General features: G+C 43.9%; 1 protein-coding gene across 1 annotated transcript in view; it reads left to right on the forward strand.

The window, feature by feature from the left end:
- Positions 1 to 7,765: 7,765 nt before the first annotated feature.
- The window catches only part of CBX6 (chromobox 6), a 9,265-nt gene continuing 2,904 nt past the window's right edge, over positions 7,766 to 14,126 (forward strand). The window contains exons 1-4 of the mRNA XM_015419169.1: positions 7,766 to 8,009; positions 8,178 to 8,221; positions 8,449 to 8,514; positions 8,657 to 8,723. Coding sequence (XP_015274655.1) covers positions 7,941 to 8,009; positions 8,178 to 8,221; positions 8,449 to 8,514; positions 8,657 to 8,723 — 246 coding nt within the window. The 5' untranslated portion in view covers positions 7,766 to 7,940. The remainder of the gene's footprint in view (positions 8,010 to 8,177; positions 8,222 to 8,448; positions 8,515 to 8,656; positions 8,724 to 14,126) is intronic.

The following is a 14,126-nucleotide window of genomic DNA, read 5'->3' on the forward strand; positions in this document are numbered from 1 at the left end:
CCTGTACAGCTCCCTCTTGTTCCAAAAAGTATCCCAGTGCCTAACAAACCTGAACCCTTCCCCCCTACACCATCGTCTCATCCACGCATTGAGACTCCTGATCTCTGCCTGTCTCTCCGGCCCTGCGCGTGGAACAGGTAACACTTCTGAGAAGGCTACCTTGGAGGTCCTGGACCTAAGTTTCCTGCCCAGCAGCCTAAATTTCTCCTCCAGGACCTCACGACTGCATTTCCCCACATCGTTGGTGCCGACATGCACCACGACCACTGGCTCCTCCCCAGCACTATCTACCAGCCTATCTAAAACACGCGTAATGTCCGCTACCTTCGCACCAGGCAGGCAAGTCACCATACGGTCAGTACGCGGGTTCGCCACCCAGCTGTCTACCTGCCTAAGGATCGAATCACCCACTACCAAGAGCCCCCCTCCCACCCTGCTCAGGGATGGTTCCTTGGTGCAAAAGGAGAGCCGCTCACCAGCTGGGGAAGAGGTCCCTTCTGAGGGCACATTCCCCTTATCCTCAGCATGGTGCCCTGTTTCCCCTAGACCCTCATGCTCCCTGACAGCAGCGGGGCTGCCAGATCCAGAGTGGGACGAAGCTAACAAGTCCCCGAGAGTCTTTTCTGTGTGCCTAGCTGACTGTCTCTGCTTCTCCAGGTCAGCCACCTTGGCCTCAAGGGAGCACACACGTTCCCTGAGAACCAGGAGCTCCTTGCACCGAGGACACACCCAAGACTTCTGCCCAGTGGGCAGATAGTCATACATGTGACACTCCGTGCAAAACACTGGATAGCCCCCAACCCCCTGCTGGCATTCTGGCTTCATAATTCTTTTAAAATAAATAAATATAATCCCCCTTTTAAACCCTTGGTATTTATGTGGGTTTTGTTATCAAGTCAAATTATTTTACGGGAAAGACAAAGAGCCTAGGGCCTTGTCTTTCTGGCTCTTTTTGGGCTTCTTACAGCGCCCCTAGTCTAAGAGTCCCTAGGCTAAGAGCCACAGGCAAAGAGCCCTTTAGCTCACCCTTCGGCTCGTGCCAGAGGCTCGTGCCTCTGCCAAGGTGCTTCCTTAAATAGAGGCCTCCCCCAGCAGAGGTCAGGCAGCAGCTATTCAAATTCAAATTCACCCAGGCACTCAATCACAGGCAAAACAATGCCCCTTCCACTTCCTCTCAATTACAGGCAATCCCAGTCAAACAATGCCCGTTCCTCTCCCACACTCAATCAGCCAGGACTCTGCAAGAACTCTAAGTGCTTCCACACACTGCTAAACACAGTTTTCCCACAAAATATCCTTAGCTGAATTCTCTCAGCTGAAAGCAAGTAAAAGAAACCCACTCACCTCTCTCACAGCTCTCTCTCCTGCTCCTGCTCAGAGCTCAGCTGGTCTCCTCTGCCTCTGGCAAGGTGCTTCCTTAAATAGAGGCCTCCCCCAGCAGAGGTCAGGCAGCAGCTATTCAAATTCAAATTCACCCAGGCACTCAATCACAGGCAAAACAATGCCCCTTCCACTTCCTCTCAATTACAGGCAATCCCAGTCAAACAATGCCCGTTCCTCTCCCACACTCAATCAGCCAGGACTCTGCAAGAACTCTAAGTGCTTCCACACACTGCTAAACACAGTTTTCCCACAAAATATCCTTAGCTGAATTCTCTCAGCTGAAAGCAAGTAAAAGAAACCCACTCACCTCTCTCACAGCTCTCTCTCCTGCTCCTGCTCAGAGCTCAGCTGGTCTCCTCTGCCTCTGGCAAGGTGCTTCCTTAAATAGAGGCCTCCCCCAGCAGAGGTCAGGCAGCAGCTATTCAAATTCAAATTCACCCAGGCACTCAATCACAGGCAAAACAATGCCCCTTCCACTTCCTCTCAATTACAGGCAATCCCAGTCAAACAATGCCCGTTCCTCTCCCACACTCAATCAGCCAGGACTCTGCAAGAACTCTAAGTGCTTCCACACACTGCTAAACACAGTTTTCCCACAAAATATCCTTAGCTGAATTCTCTCAGCTGAAAGCAAGTAAAAGAAACCCACTCACCTCTCTCACAGCTCTCTCTCCTGCTCCTGCTCAGAGCTCAGCTGGTCTCCTCTGCCTCTGGCAAGGTGCTTCCTTAAATAGAGGCCTCCCCCAGCAGAGGTCAGGCAGCAGCTATTCAAATTCAAATTCACCCAGGCACTCAATCACAGGCAAAACAATGCCCCTTCCACTTCCTCTCAATTACAGGCAATCCCAGTCAAACAATGCCCGTTCCTCTCCCACACTCAATCAGCCAGGACTCTGCAAGAACTCTAAGTGCTTCCACACACTGCTAAACACAGTTTTCCCACAAAATATCCTTAGCTGAATTCTCTCAGCTGAAAGCAAGTAAAAGAAACCCACTCACCTCTCTCACAGCTCTCTCTCCTGCTCCTGCTCAGAGCTCAGCTGGTCTCCTCTGCCTCTGGCAAGGTGCTTCCTTAAATAGAGGCCTCCCCCAGCAGAGGTCAGGCAGCAGCTATTCAAATTCAAATTCACCCAGGCACTCAATCACAGGCAAAACAATGCCCCTTCCACTTCCTCTCAATTACAGGCAATCCCAGTCAAACAATGCCCGTTCCTCTCCCACACTCAATCAGCCAGGACTCTGCAAGAACTCTAAGTGCTTCCACACACTGCTAAACACAGTTTTCCCACAAAATATCCTTAGCTGAATTCTCTCAGCTGAAAGCAAGTAAAAGAAACCCACTCACCTCTCTCACAGCTCTCTCTCCTGCTCCTGCTCAGAGCTCAGCTGGTCTCCTCTGCCTCTGGCAAGGTGCTTCCTTAAATAGAGGCCTCCCCCAGCAGAGGTCAGGCAGCAGCTATTCAAATTCAAATTCACCCAGGGGCGCGTGACCTGGGAGAGGCGCGAAAATCCCTTTTGCTAGCTACCGGTACCGAGAAGGTCAGCGCAGGCGCAGTATATTCCCAAGGGTGTGAATGCACAGATGACCACTCGAAGATCACCAGTTACAGGTAAGCAACCTGTCTATCTGTTTTCAATACCCTTCCTAATAATCCCCAGCATAGCATTGGCCTTCTTTATTGCAGTCACACACTGTCTCGACATTTTCAGTGAGTTATCCACTACAACTCCAAGATCTCTCTCTTGATCAGTCTCTGCCAGTTCAGACCCCATCAATGTGTATTTATATTTAGGATTTTTGGCTCCAATGTGCATCACCTTGCACTTGGCCACATTGAACCCCATTTGCCATGTTGACGCCCACTCGCCCATCCTTGACAGATCCCTTTGGAGTGCCTCACAATCCTCACTGGTTTTCACCACCCTGAACAACTTTGTATCATCCGCAAATTTAGCCACTTCACTGCTTACTCCCATCTCCAAATCATTAATGAACAAGTTAAAAAGCAGTGGACCAAGTACTGATCCCTGCGGTACCCCACTGCTTACCACCCTCCACTGAGAAAATTGCCCATTTATACTCACTCTCTGTTTTCTATTAATTAGCCAGTTTTTGATCCATAAAAGGACTTGTCCTTCTATCCCATGATTTTTGAGCTTACTTAGGAGCCTTTGATGAGGAACTTTACAATTTTTTAACTGATCCAGATTAAGGCAAACAGCTATGTGTTCTCTGTGGCAGCCAACATCATGAATGTTAAATCCTCTTTTTCATTGTATTAAAATCCTGTATCTGTCACTTATCTATGTCCCAAATATGGAAACAAAAGGATGGAAACAAAAGTTGGTAAGTCTTGCTGTTTATTTACTTCATTTGTTAGCCATCTTTCTCGTTGAGATTCAGAGCAGATTACAGAATTATAAAAGACGATGCAATAAAGACAGTATACTGCATACTATGAACAATGCAATAAAACTGAATTATACAAATTGAAGAGCAATGAAACAAACAGTAAAATACATTGCACAAACTGGATTTCACAGCTGGAAAACCAAGATCCAAAGATCCAATAAACTGGATTTTGCAATTATAGGATGCTGAACTACAGACAGTGCAGTACATCTAATAAATAAAAAGGCTGCCTGACAGTCTTACGCATAATTAAACTTTTATTACCTATATAGAAAATGCCCTCCTGCAGAATTCTGTTTTAACATATCCCTATTCACTCTATGCAAATGCCCTCCTGAACAGTTCTGTTTTACACAGTCTGTGAAATGACAGAAGCGTGGGAGCCTTTCTTATGTTGTCTAGTAGGCCATCCCACAATGTAGGGACAACAGAGAAAGATTGGGTACAGGCTTTGTTCAGATGAGCAAGGCTGCCTCATTGGACCCTACTGAAAGATGAGCTCCTGTAGAGAAGCAGCCCCTACACCTTGAAGGGTTTTGTAGGTAATGACCAACACCTTGAATTGAACTCAGGAACTAACTGGTAACCAATGGAGCAACTGCAGAAGAGATGTAATATGCAGAGACCAAGGCCTGGATTATTACTTTCAGATTTTGGCTACGTCTGCATTTTAGATGTAACCACAATAGCCTTATCACCTATATGCTGGAAGAATCTCAATCCTCTGCGTGGCTTATGGCTATTGAAAGAGAATATGCAGACTCCACCTGGCTCCTGATGGGTAATGCTGGTGTTCTGTGCCACCTGGAGTTCTCAAGTTACCTTCAAGGTAGCCCTGTGAAGAGAACATTACAATAGTGTAACCTTGAGGATACCAAGGCACATGGATACATTCTTTAGTCAGATTGATGAATCCTATTACATCCCCATTTCAGGGTTTCCCCCCCCCCCAACCAAGGATAGAATTTCAATGTATGAATCACTTTACCTTTTCATTTACTTACCCGCCTTCTGAAATGTCTTTGTGGAATTGAGGGGGTGAGAGAGAGAAGAGAAACAATAGATTGTATCTGTTCCCTATCAACAAAATGTCACAATGGTTTAAAATTCTGTGGTAGCAACCTACTAGCAAGCTTCATCAAAAAGTAATGATGAGCTGTAGTGTGTCACACAAGTACTCAAAGCAGTGTTCCCTCTAAACTGAGTTAGTATGAGCTAACTCACAGCTATGACATTTTTGTCATAGCTCAGGAAGGATGGCTCCAGAACAAACTAATTTATGCAGTTGCCAAATCGCTCACTTACAACTTTAATGCCAGCAGCTCAGAAAGTAGATTTTTTGCTCACAAGACTCCACAGCTTAGAGGGAGCATTAACTCAAAGTATCAAATTAGTTCAATCTGACAGGGTTTTTTTTAATACACTAGGATTCATAGTGAATTAGTTTTTTTGCTTTGGAATGTTATTTACAAAACATATATTTTAGTTGTTTTACTGTTCAAACACTAATTTGAAAAGTGAAATATTTTCCACACTTGTATGTAAAGAGCCAATAGCATTCATCAATTATTTGGCATTTAACTTTCTGAATGATTTTATGAATTCATGAAGTAAACATATGAGGTCTGAAAAACATCAAATAAGCTGATGTGATTAAATATTAAAGTTGTAGAAATTAACATAATCCATTTAAGACCAATATATGTCATTAGCAAATATGTGAATTTGGTTCACTGGAATAAATTTTGCAATTCGATCTGTAACATTTAAGAAAATTATTATTAGCCTTTTCAACATCTCCGGTTACCAAATCCCAAGAGTTTATGGAGGTGTCGTATTGGTCCCGGAGGCAGTGAAAAGCAGGGTAAGAAGATATAATGAAAGCATGTCAAATACCCAGCGCTCTAATTCAAAGAGAGCAAGACCCTTTCACTTCACTGTTCAGAAGTGGGAAGTACCTAACAGTTTACACATGTAGCTGCAAGTTACTGAGTAACACTCAGGGCTATTTTGGGCAGGAACGCACAGGAACAGAGTTCCGGCTGGCTCCCAAGTTGGCCATGCCCAGCAGGAACTCATTAGCATAATAGGCCACACCCAACAGCAGAAACTCATTAGGATTGGCGACATTAGGGGTGTGTGGCCTAACATGCAAAGGAGTTCCTGCTACAAAAAAGCCCTGGGTTTTGACAACAAAAAAGGTAAACAGAATAACAAGCAAAAGGTGGGTGTGGCTGGATAACCACACTTCTGGTAACATGGGGGTGTGGCCTAATGTGCTAATGAGCTGTGCTGTCAGGGGTGTGGCCCAATATGCTAATGAGTTCCTGCTGTTAGGTGTGGCCTATTATGCTAATGAGTTCCTGCTGGGCTTTTTCTACAAAAAGAGCCCTGGCTAGGTAGTATATATGCATTTGTGAATCAGCCCTTATTAATGATTTATTTAGCAACAAAAGTACACTAAGCTAATGGTTAGGGATCCCCCACAAATCTGGATGCACCTATACTATACCCTTCACCTCCCCTATGGATTAGCCGTGAACATCCCTTCAGATTACACCTGGTAAATTTACATGATTAGTATATGTGTCATCTAGAAACTCCACGGGGTCACCTATGGAAGCATCCATGATTTGTGAAGCTCCAAAAACATTTTTCAGATAGCAGAGGTTGAGAGCAAAGAGCTGAATTCTCACTGGAACAGACGAAGAAAGCAGTTGGGTGTATCTTGTGAACCTATCTTCAATATTTAGTGGTCTATTTCTTTAATTTCCCTTCTTTGACTTCTATTATTGCTGTCGGATGTGCTGCAGCTGGCCTTATTCTGTTTCCTCTGCACCACTTCCTGCATTTTCCCATCTGTCCTTCCCCCTTTACTTATGAGGCTGCCCAAAAATAAACACCCAAAAGGCTGAATCTTAAGCAGGTGAGAGATGTGTCTGACATACTTTCATAGGGCGGCCGACTGTTGTAAGGCGACAAACTGTGACCAGAGCGGGGCTTTGATGCTTTTGCCAGCTGATGTGTAACGTTTCTTAAAGGCCTGGACTCGGGGTTTGAAAAGTTTCTCTTTTGAGAGCAAGCTAGCTAGTAAACGACACTATAAATCTTAGATCAGACCCTCTCTCACACACTCAAAAAATCCCCACCTCCAATGTTTGAAGCCTCAAAATGTAGACAGGACTGGTAAGGCCGCAATCCAAATCGCCCATCCAATGCTCCTCATGAACAGAACGAAAATGTTATTTTGAATCTTTGCCAAAACTGACTGGATATGATCTATTTTCCCAAAAAGGTAACTGTAACGATTGTATCATGTTTCCAGAAAGCTGCTTGATCGCCCAGATTTCCAAAGCAATTTAGTATTAAATTTTTTTTTTTAATTAACCCCCTTCCCGAGACCCTACACTTTATGGGCTGCTCCGACTGTCTTGGCGCAGGAGAAGGAACACGATGAGAGAGGCGGAGAAGCATAACGCAGATATGCCTATAATTGGAAAAATGGGGGGGGGGGGGGGGGGGGGAGGCTTTTGCTGGAGAAAGAGGAGGGGGCGCTACGCCCGCCAGAGTCCACGGTGTACTTTCCAGTCCTCGCGCTCCGCACGTCCGACGAACCTCCTCCTTGCGCTTCACAAACGCGCGGCCCCTTTAAGAGTCCGCGCCTGCGCCTTGCCGACTTTTCGCTGTTCCCAGAAGAGTAAAAGGTGGGGCGGGGGGGGAGAAGAGGTGGGGAGCCTTGGCAACGGCATTTGCAAAAAAATGGGGAGAGGGAAGCGACGGTGAGCTCTCGCAGTGTCGTCACATTCGCCTCCTCCACCCCCCCCCCGCGTTCGTAAGGGCGCGAGCTTCAGAACGATCAGACGGCGCCTATTTCCCCCCTCACGCGCACGCGCGCACCCGTGCGTACCACCACATACCCCCGCGAGCGCGCTTCCGCCCCCTCTGCGTGCGGGTTCGCGCGAGCCGTTCCAGCTCCCCGAGCCGCTAGTCGCGGGAGCAGCGGCAGAAGCTGTTCGCTCCGTCAGTCAGTCAGTCACACACCCGCACAGACAGCCCCGAGGAGGGAGGAAGGGAAGACGAAGGAGCAGCGGCGGCGGGCGGGATTATTATGGGCTGTGGGTGCTGCTGCCGCTGCTGAGTAAAGATGGAGCTGTCTGCAGTGGGTGAGCGAGTCTTCGCGGCCGAATCCATCATCAAACGGCGGATCCGAAAGGTGAGCAGCGGCCCAGCGAGGGCCCGGCCCGGGCTTGGCTTGAGGGTTGCTACCATTGCCCACCTCCCGCTAACATGCTTCCTTTCCCCCCTCCCCCTTTGCCTTTTTGCTCCTCTCTTCCCCCCCCCCTGCCCATACCCCTCCCGCTCAATTTCCCATATTTTTCAGGGTCGCATCGAATACCTGGTGAAATGGAAAGGCTGGGCTATCAAGTGAGTGATCCTGGCGTCTGGCTCTCCCTCTGCCTGTATGAATCCCCATTCCCGCCTCCTGGGCCTCTTGCTGGGCTAATGCTATGCCTCCCTTCTTTGGGTGTATAGACAAACTGTGCCTGTAGGGGTGCTTTCTGTCTCTCTCCCACCCACTCACCCACCCCTCAATATATATACATTTCTTTCTCTTTTTGTGTCTGTAACTGTGTGTATCTGCATCTTGGCAGGTACAGTACTTGGGAACCTGAAGAGAACATCCTTGACTCCCGTCTGATTGCAGCTTTTGAGCAAAAGTGAGTTTAAGATTATCACTGGAAAACAAAGAGAGGGATAGTTAAGAGCTGTTGCAAGTTTACATGCCGGGACAGAGAGGCTAAAGTGCTAGTTTAACAACTTTTCCTCTCTAAAAGTAGTGTTTTTTTCCTTCTCCCAAAGGGAACGCGAGCGTGAACTGTACGGGCCCAAGAAGAGAGGACCCAAGCCTAAAACTTTTCTGCTGAAGGTAACTCTTACTTGAATAGCTTGGCCCAAATTGGATCTTTACAGGGTGCTAGTTTAAGTTTCTAAAGAAATAAAATAAGTCGGAGAAAGGGAATGGGTAGAAATGAACTCATTGTGCTGTTTAGGGGCATGTGTGGCAAAGGGATACTGTAAATTAGGAAGGAGGTGTGTCCTCTAATGATGCAGTCCTTTGCAAAGTTAGTCCGAAGGAGCTCTGTATAGGATTATACTGTTAATCTTTTTTTTGGTCTTCTCCTTCATTATGGTTAAAAGCAAAATTCATTCCAGTTAATACTTTACAATGTACTCTGTTTCTGAACAATATCGTGGTTGCATTAATGATTACTCTTGGAGAAACAGATCTGTGTCTTTGAAATCGATTTTTAATCTACTGCAGCACTTTGAAAAACCCCAACTGGCATTAACAAATATAAGCATGATATAAATTCTTGTGATTACTGTTTGATTCCTGCATCTGAAAAAGTAGCTTAATTTAGGTTATGACAGTTGCTATTTTGTTGCAGTTAGATGTTTACAAATTGTCAGAATTCCTCCTGAAGAATTCTTCTTGTGACTGTCAAATTTAAAAAGTTGTGTGAATTGATGGGGGGGGGGACTCTAAAAACAGGTCAGAACTTTGCTATCCTCCTTCAGTAGGCCTCGTTTGAAACCTTTGTTAGCTAATACCTGTGGAGAGCTTTGAAGATAGACTGTGTCAACTAGTAATATTCAGAGTGTTGTTGAATGGTCTAAACTCAGGTTTGCCAAAGTGACAGAGATGGAGAACATGAAAAAAGCTGCAGATCATAACTGAATTGTCTGGAGTTTCCTGATACTAATTGTGATCTTACCCACTTCCTCCAAAACTAAACATTCTGAACCAGGCAAACCAAAGGTTACTGTGATTACAACTTGGGTCTCTAACCCTGGTCTGATTTTTGTTGGCAAAAGTATCAAAGTTTGAATGTAAATCCTTTCCTAATCTTGCTAAGCTGTTAGTTGTTATATGAGAAATGTGCTTTCGGTTCCTTTAACACCAGAATCTCTTACTGATCTGAATTTCGGAAGTATGGGCAGAAATATGACCCTCAAAGGGTTTGCAGAGCTGGCATTTAAATCAGGATTTTTGTCAATTTGGAAAGGAAGATCCATCATGGGAAGGAGAGTATTAAACACAGAATTAAAGCAGCTCTTTGCAGTTTTTCAGGACTGGAAAAATCCTGCTTGCTTGGGTTCCTGATAACTTTGAATTATTCAGATACTTTTCCTAGTGAAGTGCTTAATATATTTATCCAGGATTTGCAAAAATGTCTGTCTAAGATGTGGTTCCTAAGTAAATGGTCTGATGATGAATTGATTTGACACTCAAATTAGCTGGATATTTTTAAAGAGTTGCCTTGATGATAGTGATGCAGGAAATCATGGCCATTCTGGTGTAGTATTAAAACAGGGATCATCAACAGCTTATAGATTTGTATAGGCTACTTAGTTCTCTGCACAGTGTCTTTGGGACCAGAATTATAGGTTGTTGCATGAATTGATACCATCATGAGAAGCCAGGCTCTATAAGAGTTGTTTAGTACTAAGGACTTTGCAGTAATGTAGGACGTGTATTCAAATGTACTACTGCATATAATACATACACTCTCCACTGAAAAATCAGTAAAAGAAGTATAACTTTGAAGTGTGACAGATCTTTTTCTTACAACTTGAGAACATTTTGCCTTTCCAAGTGAAATTAGGCAGGGCTTTCTGTCCCTCCATTAAAGTTTGGTAAGCCTCTAAGGGTTTGGGTGGTAGATCCTGCCCATGAGTTGGCCATCCCTATATTAATTAATATAGTGTTTTGTTATCAGTGTGGAAATAGTAGTTAGAACATACTAGAGATATCTGCAGTACTATAAGATAAAACTAAGAAAGTTCCTTTGCCATATGATTAGAAAAAAATATTCAGTGGAGAATTAATAGTAGATTGACCATAAAGATCATAGAAGTAAATTATTTGAAGCTTGAATTAGCTGTCATCTTCTACAGATTCTTGTTTTATAGCAGGGTCCATAAGAAATGTGCATCTAGAGGCTTGTCTGGCCTATGGTTATGGTGGAAGACCAAGGCAACCCATTTCTGAAAGTGACAGCCTGGGTATTTGTCACCAGTCTTTTTGATAGCAGCTGGGAGCTCTTCCCTTTCCATCCTCGGGTTGGCTCATCCACTATTACTCTGGGATGTAATGGCAACACTTTCCATTTGCTTGCCACTTGTACCTGGCCAGTCTAGTCTGCCCTTCTAGAGTCAGCAGAATACACCAGCAGGCAGCCTGTCATCCAATAGACTCACCATCCAAAATATCATTGAAGTAGGGACAATGGAAACTAAAATACTGTTAGGTACAGTAGCATGACCAATTTACTTTTCTTTTTATTCCTTTGTCTTCTGTTGTTTAGGCACAAAACGAGAGGCTACTTTGGTACATTCTAATTTCATATTTCAGCTCTTGGTTTATCTATGCTTCTCTCTGTGCAACAAGAGTCTTTGAGTTACAAAGAATGTGACTCTGGGGTCACCATGTAAATAATAAATGCAAAAGCAGGTGGATGTGAACTAGGAAGTGTTAATCAAGTGATTGGCAGCAAGCAAAGTTTTCTGCACTCACTGGGGAATTTCCCATTTGCAGCTTGCAAGATCTAGCTTGTAGACCGCAAAGAAATAGGGGGAGGGGCTGCATGCCTTGACAAGTGACGCTTTCCCCCTTCATTTAAAATCGGCTTTGCTTTTCATATCTCATAATTCCTTAACTGAAATTATACTTTTAGAACTTGCATTCTCTCTTTGTGGCATTTCTTTGTTCTCAAGCAAGAGAAATCATTCAGAAGCGAGGCAGGCCCAACTGTGGTAGGTGCAGGATGATAGAAACTCAAAATGGGAAAAATAGATAATTTAGCAACCTGAAATTCAGGGGAAGCCATGTAGACCCCACTGCATTGATATAGCAAGATATAGTTCAGACCGGGAACTGGGAGATCTAGGTTTGAAGCCCCCACTCTAGCATGGATGATTGTTGGGTGACCCTGGGCCTCTCAGTTTAACCTACCTCTTGGGGCTGTTGTTTGGATGAAGTGGAAGAGGGGAAAACAAAAATGTAAGCCATTTTCAGTCCCCACTAAGGAAAATATTAAAGTATAAATATATATGTATTATCATTTCTAAATGATAAGAGAATTTAGAAATTGATAATACACAAGAAATGTATTATCATTTCCTGTGTATTATCATTTCTAAATTCTCTTACATACTGCTTAGGAGTAATAGAGACAGTTTGTTACTTTCAAAATACATGGACATTTGTATGCATACTAATACAACTTTTATAGATAACTCCTAGGAAAATGGATTTTGTACTTGTGAAAAGAGGGTAGGCAGGACTGGGGATCATCTGCTATCCTGCATGGTTGAGGGCTGACCTCAGCTGAGGCTGCTTGTCAGAGAAAATTAAAAAACAGTTCTCATGGCAATAAGTAAGCAGGTGGGAAGAGACAGAACATCAGTTATGGAATCTGAGCAGAAAGCATACTTAGGAGTTTATTTTATGAATTACTAGCAACGTTTCACTATGAATGTGTGTTTGGTGTGTGAAGAGGGAAAGGGGTGAGTGACAGGAGCTACTAATGAAAGACCTGCCCGTGCAACTTGTGGGTCTGCATGTTAGCGAGGTTTTTTCTTGTTTAGCAGATATATATCTAGAGGCACAAACCACTGTGCTGAAGTGACAGTTGTAGGATGAATAATCAATGGCATATAAAACCACAGCACAGAGTGATGTTCCCCTAAACCCACAAAGACAAAAATGGAGCTTCTGGTCTAGTGAAATGTGTGAAATTCGCAGAGAAAACACACTGAAGCAACCCAAAGTTTCCATTCGGTGGGGTTTTTTTTGTTTTATTTTTTAAGCTAAGATATACAAGCTGTTTGCTACAATATGAGATAGATGAGTCTTCAGTGGAAGGAAACCTGTTTCTTTGCAGTGGTTATGTTTCTTGTGAACTGTGTTTGGAAGGCAATTTCTTTAAAAAACAAAGACAAACCCAGCATGGAAAACTAACAAGCACCCAGACGTCTGCAGTTGAAGTTGCACATGTTTATAGCACATTGTTTAATATTTGCTTAATTTATTTACTGAAATTGGACTTTCCTGATGGAATGAGGTTTTGGTACAAATACAAATATAGATGAACTGTTTCATGAATGAATATGCCTGGGTCTCTGCTTTTTGTTTCTCTTGCTGGGTTGTGGGCTCCTTATGTAGGATGTTACCAATATGGGATTGTAACATTAAATTCCAGATAAAAGAGAGAGCAAGTAGAATGCAGTAAAATTATTCTTCAGCATATTTAGGCTTGGATCCTGTTTTTGGGGGGGAGGAGGGGGGTGTTTTTTCTGCAGATGCATCTTTGCCACTCCATCTTTGCTTTGCTACATTTACCTATCCAGTTCCCAGGTATGTAAACCCCTGTGCTTAATACAAAGCTTCTACCTCCCACCGCTTGCTGTAGCCCAAAATGCCCCTCAAAATGCTGTTCCTGTAGGAGAGGGGGCCCAGGAACAGCATAAAGCAGGAGTCAGAGGCTGGACACAGGAAAGGAGAATTGGTTAAAAAAAAAAAAAAAAAACCCTGTCCCCCCCTGCTTGCACTTGTGAAAACAATTGGTGGAATCCCACCCCTGGGGTTTCATAAAGTGCAGGAAGAGTTGCTCTTTAGAATACCATAGGAAACACAGTGTAGAAGGACAGTATTAATAGTGTAGTCATTTTTTAGAAGACATGCAGTCATTTAAACTAAAGCCGTGGGTCGAGAATTTGATTATGTTCTCATTTATGGAGAAAAGTAAGAAAAATAAAATAGGAAAGATCAGAGCATTTTCTTGCAGTTCTTACAATGGGCACCAGGTGGTAGGAGAAGCACATTGAGTTTAATTGGACTAAGGAACCACGGTAGATGTACTGGTTACTCTGTAGATATCTGGGGTTTAGGTGTAGAAGGATGATGGTATTATTGGAACACTTTGCCATTTCAGTGGATTGCAATGTATTAAGTGTTCATGGATCATTACTCAATGGAATAGTAATAAAAATGGAAGGCAAATGCTTTTCCTTTAATAAAAGAAATTTCCACTTGTATGTTCTACTTGGGGCTTCCTTTAAAGACTTTCAAAAGCTGCACCTGGTACAACACGTGGCAGGTAGATTATGTTACCAAGGACCCGAGCTGTGACTTGATGGCACTTTCCACCACCATACCGTGGCCACCTTCCCAATGTAGGCCGAGTGCACATAGTTGCACACTTTCTCAGATATGGAAAAGTGACCACTGAGCAGGAAAGTAGTGGGAGAAGTCTGCCTGACTCTT

The sequence above is a fragment of the Gekko japonicus genome, unplaced genomic scaffold (genome assembly GCF_001447785.1).
Source record: "Gekko japonicus isolate JY-2015 unplaced genomic scaffold, Gekko_japonicus_V1.1 scaffold37, whole genome shotgun sequence".
NCBI lineage: Eukaryota > Metazoa > Chordata > Lepidosauria > Squamata > Gekkonidae > Gekko > Gekko japonicus.